At 34.5% G+C, this 17,949-nt stretch overlaps 3 protein-coding genes, 1 long non-coding RNA gene and 1 pseudogene across 4 annotated transcripts; 4 read left to right on the plus strand and 1 right to left on the minus strand.

The window, feature by feature from the left end:
- Positions 1 to 2,422: 2,422 nt before the first annotated feature.
- On the plus strand, positions 2,423 to 5,884 carry LOC122592076. Its single transcript, XM_043764284.1, has 9 exons — positions 2,423 to 2,599; positions 3,186 to 3,275; positions 3,355 to 3,803; positions 4,101 to 4,269; positions 4,544 to 4,717; positions 4,830 to 4,930; positions 5,383 to 5,451; positions 5,557 to 5,594; positions 5,801 to 5,884. Exons 1-9 carry the CDS (start codon positions 2,423 to 2,425, stop codon positions 5,860 to 5,862), a joined length of 1,329 nt encoding a protein of 442 aa, XP_043620219.1. The 3' UTR covers positions 5,863 to 5,884.
- A 1-nt stretch (position 5,885) lies between these two features.
- Positions 5,886 to 6,483, plus strand: LOC122594600. The gene is made up of 2 exons (XR_006323043.1): positions 5,886 to 6,029; positions 6,124 to 6,483. It is a non-coding gene; the product is annotated as an uncharacterized LOC122594600 (long non-coding RNA).
- A 1,912-nt stretch (positions 6,484 to 8,395) lies between these two features.
- On the plus strand, positions 8,396 to 12,297 carry LOC122592737 (heterogeneous nuclear ribonucleoprotein 1-like). Its single transcript, XM_043765032.1, has 2 exons — positions 8,396 to 8,802; positions 11,039 to 12,297. Exons 1-2 carry the CDS (start codon positions 8,578 to 8,580, stop codon positions 12,023 to 12,025), a joined length of 1,212 nt encoding a protein of 403 aa, XP_043620967.1. The 5' UTR covers positions 8,396 to 8,577; the 3' UTR covers positions 12,026 to 12,297.
- Positions 12,298 to 13,861: 1,564 nt separating this feature from the next.
- LOC122592666 (50S ribosomal protein L16, chloroplastic-like) lies at positions 13,862 to 14,641 on the plus strand. Its single transcript, XM_043764950.1, has one exon. It carries the CDS (start codon positions 13,862 to 13,864, stop codon positions 14,510 to 14,512), a length of 651 nt encoding a protein of 216 aa, XP_043620885.1. The 3' UTR covers positions 14,513 to 14,641.
- A 2,788-nt stretch (positions 14,642 to 17,429) lies between these two features.
- LOC122592077 lies at positions 17,430 to 17,949 on the minus strand (annotated as a pseudogene).

Below are 17,949 nucleotides of genomic sequence, written 5' to 3' on the forward strand. Positions count from 1 at the left end.
TTCTTGGTCTCTGACCTGGTCGGCTGGTCCTATGTTCTTACATTCTGTATCTAGATTTTATGAGATCGTATGGCCTATTAGGTAGAAATGGGAAACTCATCGAAAAAAGTATATCCATCTCAATAAAAAAAAATTTGGGTTCAGAAATCATTCTCGTATTCTTGCTTTATAACCAAGAATAAGTAATCAATATGAGAAGCAGGAATGAAAAGTTTTGGAATGACGGTATTACTGAATGATTTTTCCTGAAATAACTATTAACTGCTTAGAAGTTATGTTCATGCCATTGATTGAACAAAAATTATTATTTGTAGTTCTCTTGTGAAATAAGGAACTAAAGATTGTTCAAAACAAGTCACTAGGTCTAATTCCTATTACTTTGGCTGGATTATTTGTAACTGTCTATTTACAATACAGGTGTGGGGATCAATGAGACCTTTGATTAGCTAATACTCGTATCTCTTTTTTTTGATTGGCCTCCTTTCTTTAGTATCCAGGAAAACATTTTAGACTTTTAGTGTCCTTTTTTTTTGCACCTGAGTGAAAAAAATAAGTATCATATTATAACCATCGCCTTTATAAAACTGATGATTTTAATCATTCAAAGTATAAAAAAATAGTACTAAAGCATACACTAGTTAACAATTTATCTAAACTGGATTCAATTACTACGTGAGGGGCAACGGTGCCAAAGGGAAAACCCTACTAGGCTCCCCTAACAACTGGAGATTAATAAAGCGAACTTATGAAATGAGTTGTTATCGATTATAAAGTTCACAAAAAATCGATTATACTAAAGATTACATTTGTTTTGTTTCAAATGGAAAAGCGACATTGTGACTCTTTTTTTGGTCTAAAAAACGGAATTCTATATACTTGTATACATTATACATATGACTCAAAAGGGATAGCTTAAAAATTCAGGATCTAAAGCCCCGACTTATGGATACATTTTATGATATGAAATTTAAAGTATTGTCATGAACAACAAAGATTATATATGTATATCGGCCAAGTGAACTATGTAGCTGTTAAAATTACCATACGTCTAGTATCATAAAGTTTTTAACAAGAAAAATAACTCATAAAATTTAGATAATACATCATCTTATACATTATAGAGGTACCCGCGCAATGTGGCGGCGGTAACGGCGACGACGGTATAGTGGGGTTGGTGACGCGTGGTGATGACATCGACAATTGGTGTCGAGTGGTGTAAGTTGACGTTAAGATAATAGAACTATTTTATAAGATAAGGACTTAGAATGTAAATTAGCAAGATAAGAGTTTAGAATGTAAATTAATTCATTAAGGGCAAATTTGGTAATTTATAAAAATCATTCCATGGTGGGGTGTTTATTAAGGACATTTTGGTAATTTCGCATGTGACATTTTGGTAACACTTTCCATTTTGAGGGGGATATATAATCTTTAATAAGGAGTATAGATTTAGATAAAAACCCATATAAAATGTGTTATTGTAAGTAATTACATATACTCACTTAATCACTTTTTAACAAACAAACAATTGTAAAGGAGTATTTGACTTAACTTTAGATTGGTTTATTTGAGTGATTGAGTGTTAGTGTGTTACTCATTTGACTTAACAAATAAACATACATTTTTTAAACTTATTATAGCTGAGCGAGCTTGTGAGTTTGTTAACAAAATAACAAAAAATAAGTAAACACCTAATGCCGTTATCCACGAGTTTTGGTCCCAATACCTCGTATGAAAGACGTTAAGTTAAGATGCGGACAATTTTATCCCTACCACGATGGTGTAGAATGGTTGTTTCCAAATTCTATATGAAATGTAAAGAACCTCTTACAAAGCATAAGGACGAAACTTTTGACCTATTTCTCCAAAGGAAAGTCTTAGACTTTAGGGAAATCCATCGGGTTCAAATCTCACTTTCTATATTTGTTTTATATTTGTAGGAGTGGATTATTAAGGAGATTTTCGAGAGTCTTGGGTTTCATCACAGACATATGAGGTTCGAGCTATGCATACTGCACATTTAGATGTCACTTTGGTGTCTCGAATGCTAACTACTAACTCGTTATTTAGAAAAAAATACTGAAGCTTGGGTATAAAACCATCCACATACTAAAATTTTAATATCTATTGTATAATGCGAGGTTCAATGTCACGGTGGTGTCTCAAATGCTAACTACTAACTTGCTTTTCAGAAGAAAAAAAAAGATAGAACCATTTACATACAAAAATTTTAATATTTGTTGTATAATGCATAAATGATTGAGCCCATATTTTTTATATAGGTTAAAAAATTAAGTTATAAGAAATTAACAACCACAAATTCTCATTTTTTTAAAAAACAAAATAATCTCCTTTTTTTAAACGAAATAAGGGGGGGAAACTAGAGAAAAAGAAGGGCGGGAAAAGAGCAGAGGGGAAGAAGATGGGGGATACAGCAGAGGAGATATCTACAATCTCAGTACAAGATTTGTTAAGATATATAAAAGGGTTTGTGGATATATTAATTTTAGGTTCTGGGTATCAATCTTCTGGCCATTTTGCTCTTTGGGATCCCATCAACATTAAAAAGGCCTTCCAATGGGCCCTTTTCTTTGAAAATGTCAGTCACTTTCCAAATTTACTCTCTCTTTTTTTTTTATTGTTTCATATCTATAAGTTTGATTTCATTATTGATTGTTTAGGGTTTATTGTTACTTTTGCTTGTGCTTTTTATGTACAGGTTTTTATTATTTTTATTTTGTTTTTTATGGATGCAAATTAGTATTTAAGTGGCTGTTTGGTTGAGAATTTAAAACTAATTAGGCACTTTCTTTTTTATTTTTCTGGATCAGCAAACTTGTAAGCAGTCTCAGTTTTAAAAAATGTTTTTGAATTATGTTTCTGCCAATCTATGCCTTTTGATAGATTCTTACTGCTCGAAACTCTCAAGTAGTTGGGAAAAGAACAACTTGAGACCCATATGATTATTATGAGCTATTAGTGGTCATAATCTTAAAAGCAGATGTTTTTTGTAAGTACATACGGAAAACGAACGGTATTTATGTTTTCGATTACATAGAGTCAAAATGTGCCGATTTGGAAAAGTTAGCAAGTAAGGAATTGCAGTAACAAAATTGATTGCTCAAATAGATGTAAATTTTTGTGCCTATCCATAACATTAAGTACTTTATTGTCTCTCTTTTTAGGTGTTCAAGAGCATAGAAGGCAATCAAGATTATTTAGATGATGTTGACACAGCCTTATCTAAACTGACATCAGATCCTCATTTTCCGCAAGTGAGAACTTTTGTTAACCTTTTATAAAGTTTGAGTTTCAGTCCTTTGTGAATAACTTGACTACCTCTTTCATAAGCAGGGGCTAACACATATGTCATCTGCTACACTTAGTAAAGCCAGAGGCTTTACAATAGAACATTTTATTAGTACTCTACCAATGAGGGATACACATCTAAAAGCTGTTTTAAAAGCAACCATTGAAATGGACCTTGATGAACTCCAGAGGACAGAAACTAACTACTTGGATGTATATCTTGACAAGTTGACTCTGCAAAATGAAGAGGGAATGGACTTTTTGCCTATTCCTTGTCCTGATGATGTTCTAAATCCGAAGGCTAAAGATGACATGAAAGTTGATCTGTCAACATTTGCTATTGGGGGAATTACAAAAAGGCAACTTGCGGTCTCATGTGTTTCATCAATAGAGACAAGTGTGAATGTTCTTGCCAAGACCATGGGACAAGGAAACTCAAATGAGGTTCCCGATGACTTCCTTCAAGAACAACAAAATCACGTAGCAGCTTCTTTGTAAGTGATATTTGTATTCTAAGATATCATACCAGATTAACATGAGATATGCTAGGTTAACAATTTCAACAGAAATACCTCTTTGCCAACATTGTTTTTTGGCAAAACAATATTCTTTTATTTTCTCATCACTGTATGTGTGTATCTTAACGCTACATGTGTTTTGTGATGGGGTATTGATTTGGTTTTATATTCATCATTGGTGAGAGCTCATGTCTCGTCTCATATTCATCAGTCATCAACTCGTTAAACTTCTCCTTAAACTATGATAAAACAGTAATTAATTATTTCAATCAGGTGGAATCTGTGGCGAACAAGAGCCCTTTCATATCTACTTGATAAGCGGACTATTAGATTGATTTCAGGCGCGGGCATGATTTTTTATGCCCCGAAGGCTCAGTGGCTACAGGTTTTTGGACGGCTAGATATGTCAGTAGAAGCCAATGCGATCTTCCATGAGACAATTGTGAGTTATCTGGTATATTATTTTAAGGTTAAGTATCATATTTAGCAGTTTATGAGTAAATTTCCCCATCTTCTAAAGTTTAGTGGTTCTATTTGTACTTTTTATAAGAGCTTAGTAGAAATCAAGTACAATATATCAACAAGTCAATCTTTTTTACACATGACATGTAGTCAAACACTTCCCTTACATGAGCGAAAGACTGATTTTCATGTCCTGGAGGGAGTAATCTATTTACCTTTCCAGCTTATGCGTTACTAATATCAAATTATGACAGGAGCTCTTACTGGCAGGGTGTATTTCAAGTCGATGGAATTATGTGACTCAACATATCATGTTGAATTCTCATGAACAACCTCTTAGTATGTCCACTCTATATGAAGGAGTGCACAAGTTGATCCTTCAAAGAATTCAAAATCTCAATAATATACATGAAACAAGGAACTCAAAGGTAGTCTTTCAGCTACATGATTCAAGTTAAATTGTTTATTACATTTTTGTGGTACATGGAATTCTTATTTCTTTTGTATAAAATGGTGATGTCTATTAACATGTTTCACAAGGAACAAGAAATTGTTGAGTATCTCGAAGTAAAGTTAAGAAATCAAATTGATCGGTTGTGGGAACTCTCGCCAGCACTTGTAGCAGCATCACTTCCTCCCTGGTAAACTGTTTCTTCTTTGATGTTTTAAGTCATCATACAGTAAATTGTAAAGGTGGCATGATCAATCTTATTTACAACTGAATGGGTTGCTTTAGGTTATGCTTAAGAAAATTGGTCAAATGGGCCGAATGTTTTACAAAGTAGTCATTTAACGCCTCCTAATTTTTTATTTAAAAACTAGATTATAGTTGAAATAATATGTTGTTGGTAATCCTATTTGAGATGCTAGTTATCTAAAAAAAATTTAAATTACTGAAAATAGCGTTTGGGAAAACCTGACCTGGCCAGACCACCTACCCATTTTCCGCCTTTACAAGTCATAGTTGACTCCATTGGCATTGTTTTACAATAACCAGTTCGAGTTGGTTTTCCTGGTTTAATTCGATTTTATGTACACCAAAAGCTGTTTTGCTTGTCGCTGAAAACTAAAAAATGTTGATATATACTTTCAGGTCTCTATTATTTGAACTATATGCAAGTGATTTGTTGAGTCAATTTAAAGGGAAAACTACAAAGATTCGGTATCTATGTTTCCTTCAGCTTCATTCTTGTTCTTGTCAGATTATATTCTTTATATTGTTAATCGCCTTTCTTGATTTGGAGTAACAATCATTTCTATTTTACAGATGCTGCAATTGTAGTGACAACAAGGAACACACAGAATGTGAGTTCTTCATCCCAATGCATTCATATCATTTAGTGAAATTGTAGAGTTTGACTCTACAAATAGGAATGTCTTTGGCTAATTTGTCAACTCTCTAAAGTATGGAATTTTAAATAGCTATCTGAATCTTTTAGACACTAATTATTGGAATGAATGAATCAAGTATTTCTAGGGTTATAATTTTGCTTCTTTAAATCTTTTTGTAGGTGAAGTTGCAGAGAGAATTTGGTGCCTCTACATTTTTCATGTATCGAATATCCATTCTTAATATTCCTTGGAATATTCGCTTGGTAAGCTTCCATCTGTATTTCAATAAACATTTACATTTTTTTATAATGGGTTCCAAGTTTAATGGTCTGAGAAGTATGTAAGGTGTGGTATGGTTCTCATTCGATATGAACAATTATGGTGAGCTGATTCAGGATCCATTATCAGGTGAAACTGACTGCTCGACTTGTTGACTACGATTTTAAAAACACTCCAAGCAGATACGGAGTCTGACTTGTTTCTTCTTCCTAATCTATTACAGAATGTGTATGCCCGAGACAATTTTCACTATGTTAACAGCAATGTCATGAGTGGAAGTAGATACTTTATTGGTAGGGGGCAAGCCTGGGTTCCTGGCTCGTTTTCCTTTATGCACATAGCCACCTATCATGGCATTATGGCAATGATATGATGTTTAGTCTTTCACTGTAATGAATCTTTTTTCATGAAGCAAAAAACTAGCAGACTTATTTGTCCAAATACAGTTATGCTGTATGGGAGAAAACCTGCCAATCTGAAAGCGTACGACTAGGTGCAATCCCATCAGCAAATAGGCTTGCACTTAAAATTGAACTTGTATCTAAAACTTCACGGGTTTTCTTATCTAAATTTAAGTTCTACCCGGTTAAGCTTTATACCTAATGCATGTTACGAGAGGAATTGCAGAAGAAAGAATTTAGGAGAAGAAAGAATTTAGGAGAAGAAAGATTATCAATATTCATATCTATCATTCAAATGAGCTGGTACAGAGTTATATAGCGGTTAGTAACGGACTCAACCAACTAGTTTCATCTCTTACAACTTGACTCCCTAAGCTCTTACAAACATTACACTTTGACCCTATTATATTTATTATGTAACAATGCAGAAGGCAGATACTTGAAAATGTTCATTTCATTATAAATGTATATTACAAACATTGTTTGGGAGCTTAAATACCTAATAAACTTACATCACAATTTGTTCAACATAATAATGTTGATTAGAACCCTGCCCCCAAAGTATATACCAAAGCTTTGGTAAAGTTCAGTTAAGTACATGTGTGCTAAAACACAATTAAATTATAAACTTACTTGAACTTGAAGTATTCAACAAAAGTTTGATTAGTGTCCCGATGTTTTTTAGGTTCTTGCATAAAATTAAAAATTTGTTACATTAACTACAATCATATTAAAAATTTGTTAGTTGAGATAAAAGTTTGTTTAATAGATACAATAGTTAGATTGATTAGAGTTTATTTGAAGTTAAAATCAAGAAAGGGGAATATATGTGGTGCTAACATCATGCATCTTTTGCATTGTATAAAGTGAAGCCTGTATTATAACATATTTTTGTATATCTGATTTGTTTATGTTGTATAAAATAATAGATATTTTAATAATTTATATCATATATATGTTTTTTAAAGACAGTACGGATAAATAATTAATAGTTTAACACCCCTCAACTTTGGTGTGTCTACGCCAACTTCGAATCCTGGCAACATCTTAAAGGGTTTACTCTCCCATGTGTAGATGGGTATAACATTGCTAAGACCCCTATCAAGTCTCCGTATTTGCATGTGAAAGAATTTAAACCCATGACCTCTTAGAAAAAAAATCACAAAGTGAAAAACTCCCTAACCACCGGACACCATTGTATTTGAATCAAACTTTTTATTATAATAATTTTTTTATACATATATGCATAGTTGTTAGACTATTACGAGTCACGATTTACAATAAAAACGAGACGACTTGCTGGATGATTATTTTTTCTCCTGACTTTTATAAGTCGCGGTGTGAATTTAGAACGAGTCGCAAACTTATGATTGTTGTAGTTCGATAATATGATTATCTATTATATTTATGGTTACATTATTTTGTATGTTATATATGTATTTTGATCCATTTAGTATGAATTTGAAGATAAACCATAAGTTTATGACACAAAAGCATCGAATATGTAATATTTTGATAACATATTAAGATAATCAACTTATATGTTTTGTATAAACACGTCATATTTATATAATTATACAATATTATGTAGTATATAAAAATGTCCAGACTTCTACAAGTCGGATAACGTTTCGAGTCACGGGTCAAAAAATCATCTTTTCGAGTCGTGTCAAAAGTTACGAGTTGACAATTATGCATATATTGTGTTTGATAAAATATATGTTATTAAATGTGTTTTTTTTTTTTTTTTTTTATATTCCATTTATCAAAGTTATCAATTTATTAGCTGGACACAATTATATAAATGTTACTTTATCATGCAAACACATAACATATTGTAACGAAATTGATAAACATATCTTTTGAAATCACTTGTGGGATGAAAACTAGTTCATATATTTTACAAAATAAAATAAAAATTAAGAAAGTATATGTGTTTACCATATCGTTAAATAAAATTAAAGAAAGGGTATATTTACCAAATTGTAATTTGTAAGGGAGGTAAAGAAGATAATGTTTACAAAAACGACATCGTATCCGAGATTCGAAAGAGGTGATTAATAATAAAAGATAAAACTTTCCAAAGCTTTAGCACCGAATCAAATCTCCGGGGGATTTTTGGAGTGGCACTCAAAAACCCTAACCCTAATCCCCTCTTTGCTTTTTTCTTCTTCTTCTTCTTCATAAATAATAATAATAATAATCGCTGAAACATAATAAGAAAAATATTAAATATAATAATTAGGGTTTTGTGGTGAATAAAGTAAAAAGGGGGGATGGATTCATCAGACGAAGGGAAGCTGTTCATAGGAGGGATAGCATGGGACACGACTGAAGAAACCCTGAGTGATTACTTTTCCAAATACGGCGTCGTTTCTCAAACTGTTATTATGCGTGATAAAACCACCGGCCGTCCACGTGGCTTCGGTTTCGTCGTTTTCTCAGATCCTTCTGTTCTTGATTCTGTTCTTCAAGACAGACACACTATTGAAGGCCGCACTGTAACTCCTCCTCCTCCCACATTACCAATTCTCTTTCTTTCTCTCACTATATGTATCTCACTATATGTATATGTATTTATTGTATGTATATTTGATTGCTGTTAAAAAAATCAGTTATATATATATACACACACATATATATGTTTTAGGGATATGTTTAAGAATGTATAATTTCTCTGTTTCGGTTACCAGGGCATTGGTGTTAGGATAGGGAAACTATAGACGATAACTGCTAGCGTATGTAACGGACTAGAGAACTTACTTTTTTTTTTCTGATGGAATATTCCTTTCTGATGGAATATTCCCCAACCATCCGAGAGGTAAACTAACCATGTTTTCATGATCAAACCATCCATCGGACTGCCCTTGTAACCCGTTTAGGTTTTCTTGTAAAACAGGCACCCGATAGAGTTTTTATTCTAATAAAAATTGTAATGTAATAGTTCTATATGTATATGTAGCCGCCATGTAAGGTTGAGATAGTAAGAGGTCACAAGTTTAAATCTTTTTTTTTTTTTGTGTTATCAATACGGACTTGCTGGACGGTTTTCAGTTGGACCTATCGGCCTAGCCCTGTATATACGGGTAATTCAAGTTCACTTACTGGAATGCTCAGATGTTGGCCTTGTATTTTTATAAAGGGATTAATCACGGGAAGACCAACGTACTTTTCCATTTGTACACGGTTGCCCATTATACTTTTTTATTGATGAGGTTTACCCACATACTTTTTTTTTGTACACGGTTGACCAATATTACCGACTATCACAGGTAAATCGGTCAACTTTGGGTCAACCGTGTACAAAAAAAAAATATGTGGGTAAACCTCATCAATTAAAAGTATGATGGACAACCGTGTACAAATGGAAAAGTACGTTGGTCTTTTCGTGATTAATCAAAAAAAAAAGTAGTGATGTATGGCTAAAAAAAAAATCTTATGGATGATCCCGCATACTTAATACATGCGAATCTTTCTTACTAAAAAAGGACTAACAACCAAATATTTCATACGAAACCCAAAATACAAAAATTTTGAACATTTTGACGTTGTGGATGTTGCATATCATTGCAACCCAATAATAATGAATGTTGGTGCCCGACCTCAAAACTTGTTTTTTCTTTGTAACGAGGTCTTAAGACCCATGCGTTGTACGTCCGGGATGAATTATATTATTTTCATTTTCAACGTGTGGTTTAAAAATGATCTATATTGGAACGATGTTGAGTTGTGTGTAAGAGTATAATTATAATATAGACATAATTATGAAGATAGAATGTAAGGAAACAATTGACAATATAATATATAGTTGTGTTGATTAAAAAGTACATGTTTATGAACGTTGATAAAAATTGGATTAATCACGAGAAGAACAACGTACTTTCCCATTTGTACACGGTTGCCCATTATACTTTTTTATTGATAAGGTCTACCCACATACTTTTTTTTTTGTACACGGTTGACCCAAAGTTGACCGGTTTACCTGTGATAGTCAGTAATATTGGTCAACTGTGTACAAAAAAAAAGTATGTGGGTAAACCTCATCAATAAAAAAGTATAATGGGCAACCGTGTACAAATAGGAAAGTACGTTGGTCTTCCCGTGATTAAAAAATTATTTGTGATAAATCAGGTTTCACTTAAACTCAAGGTGGATTGAACCTGAGATGTTTTCTAAGTGCACCCATCTCTGTAAAGATAGATTACATAAAAAGTGCAAAAAATAGAGTTAATTACGTTAAAACATAAACTTTGGAAGTTTATTTATGTAAAGCTAATCTCTATGCTCCACTATCTACAATAGCAATTTATGTATAACTGGATACATTGTTTGTCTGCCATTTTAGTTTCAGTGTCTTGCGTGTCACGTTGCATAAGATTGATATGAAATATAAGTACACGGGCAAATACTAGTCAAACCATGTGAAAACCTTAAGATTGACAATAATATCAGTTGCATTTGACTAGTATTAGAATTTGCATAATTGTGATTTTCTATTTGTGTCAATTTATTGTCTGCATAGTTACTGTCATGTCCAGATTGTAAAAATGGGTATCAAGGTAGGTAGAGATGCTATAGGCTTTGAGGTGTTATGGGTTGCATGCTAACTTGTATCAAACTTTATGTGAAATATCTTGTGTGTATTTCTTGTGATATATTGGGTTTTCATTCTTTTTGTGTAAGTTTGTGTTTCCACATGTCCATATGCTGCATGCTTAGTTCACTTGTGGGGTGCAGGTGGAAGCAAAGAGAGCTTTATCCAGAGAAGAACAGCAAACATCTCGACCAGGAAATAATATTGCAAGAAGCTCTGGAGGATCGGGAAATTATAGGACGAAAAAGATTTTTGTGGGTGGATTGCCATCCACTTTGACCGAGGAACAGTTTCGGCAGTACTTTGAAGCATATGGTGATGTAACTGATGTAGTAATAATGTTTGATCAAAACACTAACAGGCCTCGAGGATTTGGTTTTATCTCATTTGACACAGAAGATGCCGTTGATAGAGTTGTGCAGAAGACCTTCCATGAACTGAATAATAAGCTTGTTGAGGTGAAACGTGCACTTCCTAAAGATGCAAACCCTGGTGGTGGAGGTGGTGGTGGTCGTGCTGGCGGCTATCAAGGTAACAATGCTGGTTCATATGATAATCAAATGGATGGTAAGAGATTCATGCAGCAGAATAATGCTGGTGGTGGCTACCCGCCATATTCTGGGTACGGACAACCAAGTTATGGTTTTGGAGGCCCAAATCCTAATGCTGGTTATGGAGGATATGGGAGTTACGGCGTTGGTGGTTATGGCAGTGCTAATACTGGCTATGGTGGTCCTACCGGAGCATATGGAAACCCAAGTGCAATGAAAACTTCATGGGGTGGTCAAAGTCCTGGTTATGGTGGGACAGGCTATGGTCCGAATGTGGGATATGGAGCTAATGCTCCTTGGAATGCTGCTGGAGGTGGTCCTGCTGCTTCTGCACCAATGAGTCAATCTGCAAGTGGAGCTTCTGGGTATGGTGGTCAGCCCTATGGTTACGGAAACTATGGCAGTAATGATGGGTACAATGGCAACCCAGGTGGATATGGAGCTCCTGCCGGTGGGCGGTTTGGGCCAGGAGGTGTACCAAGCATAGATCAGCAAGGGCCAGGTGCTGGTGGCAATATGGGGAGTGGTTATAATGGGCAACCTGGCTACTCTAATGCAGGATGGAGATCAGACTCTTGAACCGTTTCTGGTTTCAGTTGATCTGAACAGTGATTGGATTGGTGTCATTGACATCCATGGTCAAGCTTGAATGATGCTTGATGGAAAGAAGCTGAAACTGGTTGGATTGCTTAAATCTCTGTAGTATGTTTTTAATCATCTATTTTGGTAATATTGGTACAACTAGCTGTATGTCCTTTTTAAGTTTGTTAGGTCGTATTGTGTTTGGTGAGAGTTTGTTATAGTTATGTGTGCTTTTCTTCATAAAATGCTTCTATCTTTTTCATTGTTAAGTACCCTCCTATTATTTCCCCCAATTGCAGTTTTTTAATGTGCAGCATCGAGTTGCTGATCTTAGTGATAGCATGTTGATACTATTTATGGTCTTTTGCCAAATGTTATACTTCTTAGTTATAGAAGAGTTAATGTAGTGAAAACGAAGCAACTGACATGGGCAAGTAGTGAGTAGCAATAGTCCTAGCTGTAGTGCTTGTGACTGAGATTGCTAACCATTCCCTTTGTCACTTTCTTCTTTTACTCCACAGGAAGAAAGAAATCGATTGGACGACTTGCTTATGGGTTCGTTTTCTGATTCAACTCATTGTATGATAAAGAAGAGGACGTGGTTGGAGTGAGTGATCGTTAATGGAATGATACTATTTTGGCAGAAAGGGTGGTGAGCAACAGCAGTCCTACCATTCTCCATCATTTTCTGTTTTTCTGTACGGAAAGAAACAAGCAGTGAACCAGATTGTAGTCGTTAATTAATTAAATGTTGTATAATAGATGGGTTCCAACTTGATTTTTATGATACTGTGTGGGCAACACTTTGTTTTACTATAATTTATCAATGAAATGCACAAACTTCAGTTTAGTGTGTTTTTACTAGAAATGGCAACATCTAGGTTTGGATCAAAGTGAAATTTTTTGTTTTTTTTTAGAGGTTAAAAGTGATCTTTACTCTTTGTAAGGCCGGGGATGTTTTTTAAAAAGTATTTTAGAAGTAAGATTGTCTACTTCACTGTCCTGTCGTTAGTGAAGCCATGTTTGAGTGTTAGGTGATAAACTTTCGGGGTTGTGAGGATCCATGTATGGCAAGTGAGTGAAATCTTTTGTAACAATAAGATTATACGAAGGGTTCAGTGTTCAACCAACATCCAATTAATTAAGCAAGATAACATCCTATTACCAATGTTAAAAGAACAAAAAACATGATTATAGGTTTCCATCCTTTAAACAAGAAGTGAACTTGAGCGCCGTAACCTTGAGGTGAACATCAGTGAATCATTAAGCCAAACAAACATCCCCTCGGCATGGCTTCGTATGAATTCAGGTCTTATTTTTACTTCTTGCCATATAGCCTAGACCCAAGCTCCCAACACAGAAGTTAGATATCTTACAAAACCTGGGAAACTTTATTCATAACAATATTTTATGGGTTTGGATTTAAGCTACCTTGCTTCATTCTATCTTGACCTTTGAACAAAATTTTGCGATATGCATTACATAGAGTCCATAAATATATCATGGTATTTGGTTGTTATTATAACCATTGCTTCAATTCAACTCTTTTATTTAAACATATTTGACAAACATATAAAAACAAAACCTTTGTTATATCATTATTTTGTTTAAATGACTTATTGAACATCATGTTATCATTATCGAAATGTTATCATTTACATTAATAAATTATTTAATATAAAACAGGTTGATATATGGCTTGTGATAAAGAAAATGGAATTCTTTCCCAACATCATGCTAGTTATGTTCACACAATCAAGACCAATAAGTTTTGAAGTTAAGACGGAGGGTTTTTTATTAGTATACAGGTGAATTGAAAGCGAATAGACAACTATGCCCCTAAGATTTTGCAGACAAAGAAAAAATATCTCATTCATTCTTTCATCCTCTCTTAACACCTTTTTTATTTCTCAAAGAAAATCTCAAACCCTAACAAAAACATTCAACGCAATCTTGATGTCAATGGCTACCAAAATGCTCCGAAACTTTCTAACCACAATAACCCGACCCACGAACCTCACTCAAACCCGTTTCTTCAACGGCGTCAACATCCAAAAAATGAAGTTCCCAAAATACAGAAAAGGCAGGATCGACGGAATCAAAGACGGTGCCCAAATCTGTTTCGGCAAGTACGGGTTACAAGCATTAGAACCCGCAAGAATCACATCCAAACAGATCGAAGCGGGTCGAAGAGCTTTGCAGATGAATGTGAGACGTGGTGGTGGGAAAGGCGGGAAAGTCTGGGTGCGTGTTTTTCCATTCAAGTCGGTTACTTCGAAACCCGCGGAAACCCGAATGGGGAGAGGGAAAGGTGCTATAAGTTATTGGGTTGCTCCAGTGAAACCTGGACAGATTCTTTATGAAATGGGGGGTGTTACTGAAGCTTTAGCTAAACGAGCTATTCAGATTGCTGGAAGTAAAATGCCTATTCTTACTAGGTCTATCGTTCGTGACCCGCAAACCAAAGAAATCGGTATTCGTTGAGGTGATTTTTTTCGGTTTTTCTTTTAGTTGATCATTTCGAGTTTTATTAGACTTTTGAATGTTTTACATTTTGTAGACTATAAGTATCACACATTTGCTAATAATCATGTGATAATGTTTTGATTTCAATTTGAGTTTATTTTAACTACACATTTGCTGTTTTTATCCTTTTTTTTTTGTTGCTGATTTAGATTTTAGAACCTTTATTACGATTTTTATCGTTCAATTACTATTAGTGGCAGTAAGATTAGGGAGTCCTGTTTGGTTTGGGTTATTTGTAGGCCTTAAGTAAACACGATGAATGGATACCTATGACCTTAAGGGAAGTAGCGGTTCCCTTGATCTTGAGTTGATTAGCTGTTTTCTTCTCTGATAGAGATCGCCAAGTTTTCATAAGCTTAAAACTTTTTCCATGAGAGTCACTCTTTTACTTTGTTGCTAAGCCTCCTTATCTTTCCTTAGCTCTGACAGTTAGTTCGTATGAAGCTGTTAGGCTGACCTGTTTTGTTTCTGGATCTGGTTCCACTACGCTATTTTTAGTATCTGTTTCATCTTCTATAAGAATGGTTTCAACCAAATCTTTTGTATCAGTCATTTCTGATGATGGCATCTTTTGCAGTTTATTGCTTTTGATTTCCTTAGATCCATTTTTTGTCACAGTCTTCTACGTTTCTGACTTCAGCCTCATTTTCACTAAGATCCAGAGTAAATTTTTTTGCTGGATTGGGTTCTTTGTCTGACAAATCTGCTGTTTCAAATGAAACTTTTGAAAAGCTTTGTGTCCAAATCTTTCATAGAATTGCTCTGAAAATGTAGTTGATATTCTTCATCGGCGTTACCGTCAAATGTTGTTATTTGGTGTTTTGGTATTATGTATACTATATAAAGAACTTAAGAATGCTAATACAAGCTCAATATAGGCGGACCAATAGGTATCCGGACCTTATAAACTGAGATCAAACTCTACTATTCTAGGAAACTTAGCAGTTTGGTGCGATCCGAGGTTTAGTATCACTTGATACCTGACAAGGAACTTTAAAATGTGGGTTTCGTACTCTTGTTTTACTTCTTATGCAGTTTGAATGGCTCTTTTTGAAACAAGAATCACCATGTATAAGAAGAGGTTCTGAAACTTTGCAGATTGTTCAGCTCAAATAGGTGTGGCTTTTAGGGTTAATATGATGATCTTGTATATACCTGTTTAGATCAAACCCCTTAGAAACAATGGCTGATTCCATGTTTTTTAAACAGATCTGTTGAAAAGTTGGTCATATTGCCATATTGGTAGTTAAACACAAATTGCATTTCAAGGGCAATATGTATTGAAAACCAAAGTTAATACAAAACATCCAGGAATAGATACAACTTTTATACATAGCATTACGCTCTTGTCGAAGAGAGTCACCAGAGTCATCTATCAGATTGCTGATCAGTTGTTTCATCATTCTAAAACTTCGTTTACACATGCCTTAAAGAAAGCTGTAGAGTCTGATTATCAAGTGTGGATTCATGAAGAACCCTGTTCATTGGATGATGATCCAATACTGTATGTAGATCAACATCATCTGTTAAGTTCCTAACAAGCTGTTTTTAGGCCATTATATGATACTTCAGTTTCATGACTTCAGTGTTCATACCTTCTGTTTCTCTAAAAAAAACCTGTGAAATATGATTACCGACATCAACCCAATGGGAAAACACACACTAGCTAGTAAAAGGGCTAATGTAGTCCGTGATCTGTTCTGCAAGTTGTACTGAATAGTGTTCAACCCTGGTAATTATACTTGTAATGGGCTAGTTTGGTAATTTAGAGATCAGCCACCTCAACAGAAAAGCACTTAACTAAGCAATCGCAACACTGAATACTAGTATACTACATGTTTATAAAATTTATAGACCAGGTGCATTGTTCTCTTGGAAACTTTTAGGAAATTTAACATGTGGTCATTGGTGATATCTTTCGAGTTTGGCCTGTCGATCGAGAAGGCAAATGATGAGGTCAATATTTACTTTACATGTTGTCATTGGTGAAGTTTCTTTCACTGAAAATTATAATTGTAAAATTTAATCAAATAAGATTGAAATTAATCTGGGTGACTCGAACTTTATTTTATCTTCTTTTTCTTTTTCAAAAATATATGCATGTTGGAAAATTATATGCAAAGAACCTTTCGATATGCGGCAAGCATCAGCCATAGCTAACGTAGAAGAGTTCCCAAACGAGGCAGCTAACTCTTCTAGATGAATACGTGCTGTATTTCTTGGCTCAGGCCGGGATGCTTATAATGAAATTATTTACTTAACAGGTCTTCCTAATTGTGAGATTTTTTAATCAAGGCAACTAACTGCTCTTAACCAACCTGTGTTTTGTTTGTTGGCTCAACATTACAATGAAATTTCAATTGCTTGAAAAGTTTTCACAACAAACGGCTTGATCTTGGCTTGAAAATTACTGATGCTCGAACATATTTATCAGAATTATGGTTAATTGAACATGCCTGTGCATCTAAATGTCATTAAAGAGAAAAAAGCACTAAATACATTTAAACAAGACTACTTTAACCCAAAATTTGTTATCGACTATGACGCAATAATGTTTTATAATATGGAGGCCGTACATAGTCGCTTTTATTTGCTGCAGAATGGGGAATACTTTGTTTATAGTTGAACTCATAATATTAATGCAACCACTGATCTAATAAAAGTTCAAAGGCATCACAAGATAAAACAATCACAAAAAAATAAACCATTAAGAGTACGTTCAACACATAATCCAAACAACATCTAGAGACATACTGCATACCCATAATATAATAGCACTAAAATCATGTAAAAGACACGTAAAAAAGTTCTAGCTAGATTTACTAAAAAAAAACGATCGAGAAGCCCATGCAAACTACTGTTGAGACCTTAATAATTATTCAAAAGCCCAGGCATTCTCAAGAAGAACCTCCTTCTCCTCTTCCGGGGTGAAATCATTCTTGATGTTGAATGTCGTGCGGACTTCCTCTGCGCTCTTGTCTTTTATCCCATCAGCAATAGTTTGGCAGGTCAGGTCCAACAAGCCCTTGATGTTGAGATATATAGTTTGCAGCCAGGACAAGATCGAAAATAGTCCCCTGATCAACCTTAACAAATTCTTTATCAAACGCCTTCAGATCCTCCTCGGAAACATGATTATCAACGCCTTCCTCGTTTGATGATGGCTTCACTACATGTTTCTTGCAGTATTCTATAACCCATAGAAAGGATCTTACTTGTTACATTAATTAGGCAAAGGGATACCGGCGTCAACACAGTCGTACGTCCTCAATCATGTTCTTTATCGTTTGGGACTCCATCGCCACCTCCTGTTCAATTTCAAACGTCTCCCCGTCTAAGCTCTTTAGCACCACAAGCTTCTTGTTAGCTGCTGACGATGATGATGATGAAGCCAT

The sequence above is a fragment of the Erigeron canadensis genome, chromosome 3, assembly GCF_010389155.1.
Source record: "Erigeron canadensis isolate Cc75 chromosome 3, C_canadensis_v1, whole genome shotgun sequence".
NCBI classification, from domain to species: domain Eukaryota; kingdom Viridiplantae; phylum Streptophyta; class Magnoliopsida; order Asterales; family Asteraceae; genus Erigeron; species Erigeron canadensis.